The 11,395-nt window shown below is 46.8% G+C and overlaps 1 protein-coding gene across 1 annotated transcript; it reads left to right on the top strand.

Annotated features, from left to right (window-relative positions):
* Positions 1–3,709: 3,709 nt before the first annotated feature.
* MFIFM68171_05727 (Protein kinase domain-containing protein) lies at positions 3,710–5,371 on the top strand (the record flags this gene model as incomplete). Its single annotated transcript, XM_071061147.1, has 1 exon — positions 3,710–5,371. One exon carries the CDS (start codon positions 3,710–3,712, stop codon positions 5,369–5,371), a length of 1,662 nt encoding a protein of 553 aa, XP_070917248.1.
* Positions 5,372–11,395: the final 6,024 nt, after the last annotated feature.

Below are 11,395 nucleotides of genomic sequence, written 5' to 3'. Positions count from 1 at the left end.
ATATTATTGAGCTATATACAAGAGCTTTTCCCCAACATTGAGTGGTATAGAAGATATAGCTAACTAACTCCTACATATACACGATGCACTCCTTATCAGTAAGCTCTAGGTCTACAACTTTATCAAATGCTAGCTAGTACTCTGTATATATTAGACATATCGGTACAACTATATTAGGGATAATATAGCACCTAGGTCAATAGTACGGTACCTGGAGTAGAACTACAATTTCTGGAATAGAGTTTCGGTATCTAAAACAGAATTCTAGCACCTGGGATAGGATTATAGTATCCGGAATAAGGCTATTAAAATGGTGCAGAAATATACATCTACACCCATATACCTACCAAAAAAAAAGAGGAGGACAAAGATAGTTAAATGTTAAATAGATAAGATAGACAAGATAGGCTAGACGACACCCCCATAAATCGGGTCCCTGCAGCCTAAACAAGGTCAAAACAACATATGCAGATAGAGCTCTCTCTGATCAGAGGGAGATCACTTTGAGCGCAAAGAAAACTCGTCAATTGAGCTTGCAACAAGTGTGAAGAAGAGTATTGAATTGATTATCTTATCTAAGGAGCAATGGCCAGGGCGGCACTATTTATAGTACGAAAGAAAAATGGGCCTACGGTAAGTTCTAGCCCCCGCAGCACTATCCTAGCAACTATGTCACTCTGATTAGAGGGACTTGTCAAAAGGATCATGTGCCAAAGGACCAGGATCACAGGATCTAGTGCAGGAGTCAAACCCATATTACTCTAGCCAGCTAAAGCAGGCTGGTAGCTGACTGTGCCACTGAACAGACGTTATCCTATACGGGTATCTCGTCTATAAAAGAAGCAAGCTCTCTAGCACAGATGGAGACATAAGAACACAATCAAGACAAGATACACAAAAATTCTCAACTGTCATTTCCCAAGATTCAGAGGTGTCGTGCTTTCCAACAGGACTCTACCCTCTGGGACTGTTTCTCTCAACTCAGTATAATTATCAGGACCGTTAGAACGATGAAATTTATTAAAGCTATTTTTAGTAAAGATACTCTAAAGAGCTGAGATTTTAAACTAGAGTTAAGGTATATATTATAAACTTTGCTAAACCTCGTATATATGCATTAACATTAGGCTTCTAAGCTATATTTCTAGCCTTATCTTTAGGCTTGAGAACTACTTATCTATAGTTTTACTACCTTTAGAATATATTTTATTATAATATATTCTAGTAATAGTTTAATTGAATTTATATAAATTCTTACTAGTTTTAGCCATAGATCAATATTATAATCTTTATAGTAGAAATTATAACTATTATAGTAATTAACAGGTTCCTTTCTTAGTATATAGTTAAAACCACTAAACTAACGAGGTAGATAGTAATTTAACTATTTACTCTCTAGAGGTAAGTTATAACTACTCTGCTTATATATAAAAGCTTATTGCTAACTAATTTCTCTTAGCCTCAACTTCTCCATCTCTGTATTCGTATTAAGTAAGACTACTATATTGAATCCCTTCTCTAAGCCAATAAAGTAACTATTATTACTAATTCGATAAGTTTCTATTCTCCGATGTCTATTTGCCGGTACCGTCTTTCTCTTTGGGAATAAGCTCTTTGTAGCCTTTAACATGGACTAGGATATTAGATTATTTGCCTTTCTCATCCTTGGTATCGGTCTACCATTTATCCCGCTTGTAAGTTACTTATTTGGTTAACTACATCGTGCTATATACTACTAACGAATAATGCGATTGATACTAGAGGTTAGATATACAACTACGGTCCGAGACTTTATAAGTCGGTACCACTAATATGGTGAATTTTGAAGGTTGCTCAGCGAAGGATGATGAGAAAAAGGTGAGGTAATACGCTAATAAACTTCTTGCTTACGTTTGCCGAGCGCTGGGTGTAAGGCTTTATATACCTTGTCTACGACCCGAGCTTATGAGATAGAAGACTTAAGCTCAATAGGGTGGGACATTTGTTCGTCTAGTAGGAACACGGCTTTCTAGATGTGCCTACGTCGAAGGCCGTTTAAAGGAAATTTCTTGAGATGATGTATGTGTATATAGCTCGTGTCCATATCTCATCATCTGTTCCTACATACAATTTCATTCTATTTCTCAGAGAACTCTTCTCCGGTGGTGGTGTTGACCTAGATACTGTAGTGCTCATATTCGTTGGAGTCTCGCGGACAGTATAAGAGATTTCTGTGAAGCTGTTCGGTTTGAAATTATGCTGGTTCTTTTGTGTGGTTAAGCACGGTTCCAATACTGAATAAAGTCAGTTATAACAAGACACTAGAGGGGAGGCTGTGTTAATGCTGTGGACGCACTTGGCCGAGGTATGAGCAGAGGTCTAGGGCGGTGCTATCCCAGGTACAATAGTGGCTTTGCGATTTCTTTAAAATGTAAAATCGAGCGCTATAGTACTGTCTCCCCGATGTTATGCGTCGAGAAACATGGTATCGGCTATGGTGCAGTTAAGTGTCGGAAACACGGCACCTCTGAATCTTGGGAAATGACACTTTAGGATTTTTATGTGTCTTGTCTTGATTGTCTTTTTTTTTTTTTGTGTGTCTCCATCTGTGCTGGAGAGCTTGTTCCTTTTATAGACGAGATACCCGTATAGGATAACGTCTGTTCAGTGGTACAGTCAGCTGCCAGCCTGCTTTAGCTGACTAGAGTACATGGGTTTGACTCCTGCACTAGATCCTGTGATCCTGATCCTTTGGCACATGATTCTTTTGACATTAAGCAGAGAGGTAAAGACGCCTAAATCCTAGAAGAACTATGTTACACAATGTAGCTCAAACGGACTTATCAAGTACTTATAATCTATAGGAGAAAGAGGGTTATAGATATCGGGATTTTCCCTGAAGGAACGATTGACAAGAATATCTAGTATTAGCAGTTGAATTATTATAGGCTTTCAACTATAAAACTAAGTTATTGTCAAAAGGTAGGGATCTTCTTATTACCTCGCGTAAGGCGAGGTGGTGAGCAGAAGGTTGGGATGGAACTACTTACCCTTAAGGGTAGGAGGTTCTTGCAACAATGAGGGTACGGCTTGCAAGTGTAATGGTAAAAAGAGAGATAGATAGAACAGGAGTTCAGAGTTCAAATTGCAACCGCAAAGTGTTTTTCAAAGTGGGTGCAATCGATCGTGTGTTTGATTGTGCGTGTGTGCAGCATTACTTTTCCTAACTGAACCCGGGACTGAAGACGAGGACGAACCTCCCTCTTATTCCCATTTCCCTGCGTTAGATCCGGGTACACAGATACAGGTCTGGGTCCACAGATACAGGTTCGCGCGTACGGGTCTCAGTAATCCGGGTATTCGGATCACACTTTGATCACACCGGATCACAGTGATCCGAATCCTTAGTTACTGTTTACGAGATGAAGATGATAGCTTTAGGGATAAAGACTATCCAAAGAGTTGAATCTCCTATATAAGCAAGCTAGGAGAATCACGTGAGCGAGGTACAACAGGCGACTGAGGGCAGCGGGGTCGGGTGGGGCTGAGCCACGCCAACCACGCGGCTCTATTGCTATTCCAACCTGCATAAAAGGACCGAAAGGATATATTCTTTAGTTGTCCTGTCGGCCGCATGATACCGCCAGCCCAACATCGCCCTTGCAAAGGTACTGTGCAACCATGAACCCCGTCAAGAGTAAATACTACTAACCATTTATACAGTGCAAACATGGCAGAGCCCATTGCTATTCTTGGCCTCGTCGGCGTCGTCGACATCTGCTGGACATGGGGAAAGAAACTTGTCGAGACATGTGAAGCTTTCAGACACGCCGACACTCAACTTGACGAGAGCATTATTCGTCTCGAGGCCCGCTGGCTGCGCATCGAAGACCAGCTCCAAATGGTCCGCAAAATGGACCCGCTGCTCGATGGTGATCACCGTCGCGTCCAGCAGCAGGCCCTAGAGGTCGTGCTGGCCAAGTTAAAGGTCGCTGTCTCCAAGTTAGAAGGCGTGATGAAGAAACCAGAACTTGCCCGGGCACCTCTAGCCAAAGTGGAAGTCAAGAAATTGAAGTACTCGATTATAAAAGAGGGCTTAGCAGAAGCCATCTCAGAGCTCGAAAAATGGCAGCAGATCTTCGATCCGAGCTGGTTTCTCATGTTGCGAATTGCCGACCCGCAGGTTGACAGCCTGCTCGAGGCCGCCACAAAGCAGCAGGCCGGCTCCGCGCAGAGTGGGCTGTCAGTGTCCCTGCCCGCCGCCCAGTACATGCGCCGCGCGATCAACCTCAGCACCTCTGACACAGGCCGCTCCAGCATATACCTCCCGTTGACGGGCCTGGTGGCTGGGAGCATCCGCTCAGTCCCTTTCAGCACCGCCAGCACCGCCCGCCGTGCCGACAACCAACAGCGCGTGCTGTTGGACCCTGTTACCTGTGTGTCGCGAACCTCGGTAAGCGCCATGGTCCGCGATATTCGCTCCTTCGCCCGAAGCCTCCGCCATGCAGACCCTTTTACTTTCGGCCTGCTCGAGTGCAAGGGCATCCTGAAGGAAGAGGGGGACGGTGATGCAGCAGCAGGGACAAGAGACCTACCCGCGCTTCCCACGGGCCTTGCCTTCGTCTTCCGGCTCCCTGCAACCCACCCACATGTGGAGAGTCTGCGAGGCCGCCTGCTGGGTGGAGCGGACCGCGCCCATGACTCGCTGTCGGAGCGCTTCGTCCTGGCAAGGCAGATGGCGGTGGCCGTCAGCTTCATCCACCTCTACGGGTTTGTGCACAAAAATATCCGACCAGAGACGATCCTCCTCTGTCATCCCCCACTACCCGGAAGCAGACTAAGCGAGGGGGCTGGGGGTGCCGAGACAGCCAGCGAGACCGCTGTACTCGTCGGTTTCGACGTGCTCCGCGAAGCCGAGGGCAAAACGAGCCGCAAGGGCGACGACGATTGGGAGAAGAACCTATATCGGCATCCGCAGCGGCAGGGCCGGTCACTCAATTTCGATTACGAGATGCGCCACGACATCTACAGCTTAGGCGTCTGCCTACTTGAGATCGGTTTGTGGGAGAGCTTCGTCGACTATAGGGCTGGCGCCGCGCCGCCTTTGTTAGGGCCAGGACTAATAGGCGTATCAGACGGCGACATGAGTGGTCCGGAGCTACTCAAGGATCCAGAGCAGGTCAAGGGCCGCCTCTTGCGGTTGGCTAGGGGCCCGTTGCGGCGCAAGATGGGGACGTTGTACGGTAGGGTGGTGGAGACGTGCTTGACATGCCTTGAGAAAGACAATGTCGATTTTGGGGATGAAAGGGAGTTCCAAGATGAGGACGGCGTGGCGGTGGGAGTCCGCTACATTGAGAAGGTGGTTGTGAAGCTTGGCGAGATAACTGCCTAAGATCCGGTCAATGCTATTGGGTCAGAAGCTCTGGTTGATAATGAACAGGAGTTCTGGAACGCTATGGCAGCCGCCAGGAATTCCCATTGACGGACTATGGGTTTGTAATGGAGACACAGTCATAAAATAGAATGTCGAGGTGCTTGAGAGATCGAATCGCCGGTGCTCTACCCTAATAGTGGGCCACACGAAGGATTGGAAGGAATGAATGCTGAATTATTGAAGCATCTATTATGGAAGTCTGCGTCGCAGACTGGGAATAAACCCACAAACACGTCACTATATCCGCCAGGTGGTATTAACCAATGCCGTTGAATGCAAAGCCCCACCCAGCCACAAACCAATTCATGGAGCAAGAATTTAGCATTAACGCTATGTTTTCCAAGAGACGAGAGCCATTGCAAGATGGCTGTGGTACTACAACACGTCTCGCACTACAAGATGGCTGTCACACTACCAGTATTAAACGGTTTGGGCGCCTTAACTGTGTAAGGGTAATGTCACCGCACTAAACTACTGAAGATACCATCGAGTTAGCCAGCCTAACCGGGATAAACGAAGGGATGATCTGCATTGTAGTCTATGTTTGCGCACAGTGGGCACCAGGGTCTATCTCAATAGTAGGTAGTGGTTGTTGCCAGTGTTGACCTCTGAACCCCCTCAATCAATGGGCGTGAGGTGTCTACCCCTACTTTCGTAGTTACGGATTTGTATAACTGTAACGAGAGCTCTCTGGGCCAGACCGGGGGAACCGGCCGAATGACGGTGGATGATGTCACAGTACTGAGGTAGATAAAGCCCCTGCGGGAAACTCTCCTACGCGAGGAACTTCAGATTCGCAAGGATCAGTCTATGTGTAGTCAATGACAATAGAAAGCTGTTCACCACGATATTGCCCGCTCGCCAAGGTCTTTTCGGTACTGAGACATCGTAGTCCATCTCCCTCAACGTGTTCCCAGAACAACCCCTTTACAGGTTTCCTAGGAGGTTCAAGGAAGTTGCTACTATAGTGTTTCTAAAGCTCGGAAAAACGCCGGCTGACTACTGTATCCTAAGGGGCTATAGGCCGATCTCCTTGCTATTTACCGTCGAGAAGGTAATCGAAGCAGTGGTTACAAAGAAGGTTACTGAGATAGCTAAAGTCTATAGTTTACTATCTAACGAACAAATAAGGAACCGGGAAAACAGGTCGACGGAGCTAGCAATCCGGCTAGTAGTAGCCTAAGTACGAGAGGCTTAGAGATAGCGAGTTTCGGCCTCTCTACTGCAGCTGGATCTAACAGAGGCCTTCGACAGGGTCTACTATACCCGACTACTTACTACGCTTCGAAATCAAGGCTTCCTCTAATAGCTAGTCTATTGGGTAAAGACCTAGTTTATAGATCGCAAGGTTACACTCTTCTTTAATAGCTAACAGACCTAACAATCCAATATCAGAGCTGGGGTACTATAGAGCTCACCTCTATCTCCCGTCCTCTTTATCCTCTATATAGCTTCACTGTATAAGATATTAGGGGAAGAGCATCTGGATATCAGCTTGGTGGGTTTTGCAGATGATACAAATCTCCTAGCCTTTGGAAAAAGCCCAAAAATAAACTATAGACAGCTGGAAGAAGCCTGGACAACTTGTTTACAATGGGTAAAAACCCATGGTATGGAGTTCAACCCACAAAAAAGCGAACTAGTCCACTTCAACAAAGGGCAAACTTACTGGGCTGATACTTTACAACTAACCCACCTAGCTAGATAGAGCTGTACAATTGTCGAAGCAAAGTCTAGTACAAGGTTCTTAGGAGTGTAGCTTAACTGGAGACTTAACTAGAAGATTTACAAATTAAGTCGAGAATTTGCTGTTGTGGCCGCCAAATTTGACTGGGCCGTGTCGCCATTTTCAGCGGCCTTGACAGTGCGGGGCGCTGGTCACTGTCGAGTACTCAGTACCTCTCCGCGCTTCCAGCCCTCCAATCAATCCGTCTATGCTATAGAGTGTCAAAAGGGTCAGGAAGCTGGATCCTAGATCTGCAAAACACGAACCCGGATCAGTGTGATCCGGATTAGTGTGACTCGGATAAGTGTGATCCGATCTCTCGGGGACCCGTGTCTCCGTGGTCCAGGAAGTTGGGAATAAGAAGGAAGTTCACCTCCGTTAGACAAAGAAGAAAACAAGACATCCTGAATTTCCATACTCAATTTTTCCATTCTGAATTTCCATCCTAAAACTCCGAACGTTCAGAGGTGCTGTGCATCCGACAATTAAGAGTCTCATTCGCTCAACCTCCGATTAAGCCAGCTAATAAAGGAAGCACATTCAAAAGCGTCTCTGAACCTGATTCAAGATGACTGCTATCAACAACAATAAGACTGTCTACCTGACCAGTTCCGACGACTGGGAATCCTGGAACCTGCAGTTCCAAGCCCAAGCCGTTGCCGGCAATACGTGGGCCCAGATTCAGGGTCTTACTCCATTCCTCAGCGAACCTACGGCTCCGGACCCAGCACGTCACAAGCACAAAAGCCCTACCCAGTCAACCATTATGGCTAGAGGCCGTACTAAATCTGTAGTTGAGGACAACTAGACGGCAACCCCGGCAACGGGTTCAACCACGTCAGCAATTGCAACTACGTCAGCAATTGGAATTAGTGACCTTACGGCAGACGGTTTTCGTACCTTCCAGCTCGAATGGTCTATTTACCAAGCCGAGCTCAAGAAGTACGAGCAACAAACCGATAAGATCGAGCGGCTGAAGCAGTGGATTCTAAAGACAGTTAGTCCACATTACCAGCTTACTTCCTGCGACCCGACCGAGACAATCTCAGAGTGGTATTCGGCTCTTCAAACCCAAGCCGGTATTAGTAACGATAAAGCACTCTCAGACGCTCGCGAAGTCTATCGATAAGCCGTCAAACCCCTTGTACGAGTCCTTAAGGACCTAATTAGATGGTCTGAAAATTGGGAGCAAGCGCTCTCTAATGCCCAAAGGAAGAAAGTTCCTGAGGCTCTATCGACAAGCGCCTGGTTCCAGGATTTCACTGATGCGGTAAAGCTGATTATGAGTTATTGGGTTACGGCCTATAAGCTAGTGAAAGGAGTAAAGGTATCGCAGTTAACCCTAACCTACCGAGAGGTGGCTAACGACTTTCGGGAGGAGGTAAAGCAGTTAACGAGAGCCTGCAAACCGGGTAGCCACCGGATAGCAAAAGGCGCGTTTGGCCCTTCTTTCACTGCCATAAAAGGTGGTAAAGAGGCCTATCAGGAGGACGCTTCTGATGGCGAAGTCGGCCCTGGTAGTGATGGGGGGGAACAAAACAATGGTCAACGAACGCAATAGGGTGGCTCTGGCGGTGGTAAGCCTAAAAAGCGGAATAAAGCTCCGGGCAAGGCTGAGACCCCAGAGGGTAAAAAACCTAAAATAGGGCCAAGGAAGGCCTTAGGTACAGCCACAACCATATGTCCCTGTTGTAGCCAGTTCTACCATTTACAGAGATACTACTATACCTTTCTAGAATTAGTACCTGAAGGTTTTACTGAAAGAGACTACGTTCGGATTAGGGTCGACGAGGCCTTAAAGGATCCGATGTTGTAAAAAGAAGTCGAGAAGCTGAGGCATCAGATGGAGTTATAGAGTTGACTAGGCCGGAAAATCGGCCGCTGCCCTAGCAGTTTTCTGATTGCAAAGACAGCCCTCTTAACAGCTGAGTATCCTTTGAAGAATTTAGCTATCCTAGATTTTGGAACTACTATTTATATCGTTAACCGAAGAGACAGGTTTAATAATTTCAAGAAGGCCGAGCATAGCGATTATGTGTGGGCTGGGGACAGCCTAGTACCTATCTAAGGGTACGGAGATGTGGATATACAGATTCAGGGACACCAGCTGTCACGACCTCGATGGCAAAAGATAAGGCAGCGCCGACAAACTACCTACGTCCTACGGCTTCGAGACGTGGCCTACTGCCCTGGGTTTGTCTGCAACCTGGTGTCTTTACGGCAGCTGCGAAAGCAAGGGATCTGGTGGGATACAAGTCCTGGCAACAACTGCCTACGGAGATCCAACGGCTTCGTCCTTGGCTACCTAGTAGATCGATACGACCAGTTTGTCCTAGAAGACCTACCTCGTACTTATTCCAATGTAGCCTTCGTCACGCGCCGTAACAAGTTCAACACATATACCTAAAGACGGCCCAGCAAAGCGATCGCCGACTTATGGCATCTGTCAAAAGGGTCAGGAAGCTGGATCCTGGATCTGCAAAACACGAACCCGGATCAGTGTGATCCGGATTAGTGTGACTCGGATAAGTGTGATCCGATCTCTCGGAGACCCGTCAACCCGGGTCTCCGTGGTCCAGGAAGTTGGGAATAAGAAGGAAGTTCACCTCCGTTAGACAAAGAGGAAAACAAGACATCCTCAATTTCCGATCCTGAATTTGCATCCAAAATTTAACTCCGAACGTTCAGAGGTGCTGTGCATCCGACAGCATCTACGGCTTGGCCACCCTGGCCTACAGGCGTTGGAGCACCTAGTCCAGCACACACAAGGCGTACGAATCAAAGGGCCTACTACAGTCGAATGTGAGGCATATGGATGTCGGAAACACGGCACCTCTGAATCTTGGGAAATGACAGTTCAGGATTTTTTATGTGTCTTGTCTTGATTGTGTTGATTGTGTTGATTGTCCCTCGTTGCTGCTCTTGCTATCCCTCTCTCCCGTCTATCTTTGCTAGAGAGTTTGCTCCTTTTATAGACGAGATACGCGTACAGGATGACGTTCGTACCGTGGCGCAGTTAGCTGCCAGTCTTCCTTAGCTCAATAGAGTACATAGGCTTGGCTCCCACACTAGATCCTGTGATCCTGATCCTTTGGCACATGATCCTTTTGACAATGGAGTCTCCAAGACCAAGCTTCAAATTCGCCGGCAACCCCGAGACCACAACGAAGGCCCAGGGATACGATTTGCTATTGACCTCTTCGACTTCAAAGAAGGCTATAACAACTACCGATATCTGTTGTTGATAGTCGATAGATAGTCCGGGTTAGCTTGGGACTACTACCTTTAAGACAGGGAGGCCGAGTCCATTATTTCAGCACTCGATCATTTCTTTGGTACCCTAGAGCAACAATACCAACTACAGCCCAAGGTAGTGGAATGCAACAACGAATTCCATCAGCCAGTTATCAAGGCCGTCTTCACACGACGTTTCATCAAAGTCGAACCTTCGGCACCCAATACGCCAGCGTAAAATGGGGGCGCCGAACGCTCAGGGGGTATAATCATAGAAAAGATCAGGGCAATACGAGCCGGTACCAAATTTCCTACAATACTTTGGCCAGAGATTGCTAGAGCTACAGTCTACCTATATAACCGGACCCCTAAATACGGCTACAACTAGAAGACCCCGTACGATCGATTCCATACCTACCTTGCCTACAAAGACGGTATAATAGTAGAAGACAGGAAGCCAGACCAAGCTCATCTCCGAGCTTACGGCTGTAAAGCCTTTGCCTTGACAACAAGCGCTCAAAAAGGGGTATTCAACAAGCCGAAAAATCTTCGGCAATGGAACCCAAAGCTGGAACCAAGAGCCTAGATCGGTTACCTTATCGGATACAGCTCTTCAAATATCTACAGGATCTGGAACCCGGTAACCAACAAGGTAATCAGCACAAGGGATATGATATTCAACGAAGAGGAGATCTTCAACAGGGACATCCAAACCCTAAAGGACAACTGCCTGCATCTCCAACTCGACGAACTGAGCCACCTCCTTATAACGATACAACTACCCGAACTAGAAGTACCAAGATCTACAGCACTAGAAGAAGAAGTTATCGAACAGCCGATACTGTCGGAAATACGGCACCTCTGAATCTTGGGAAATGACAGTTGAGATTTTTATATGTCTTGTCTTGATTGTGTTGATTGTCCCTTGTTCTTCTGCCTTCTGTCCGTCTATCTTTGCTGGAGAGTTTGCTCCTTTTATAGACGAGATACGTGTACAGGATGACGTTCGTACCGTGGCGCAG

The sequence above is a fragment of the Madurella fahalii genome, assembly GCF_045866475.1.
Source record: "Madurella fahalii IFM 68171 DNA, scaffold_3, whole genome shotgun sequence".
NCBI classification, from domain to species: domain Eukaryota; kingdom Fungi; phylum Ascomycota; class Sordariomycetes; order Sordariales; genus Madurella; species Madurella fahalii.
This window is presented reverse-complemented; position numbering and strand designations above follow the sequence as displayed.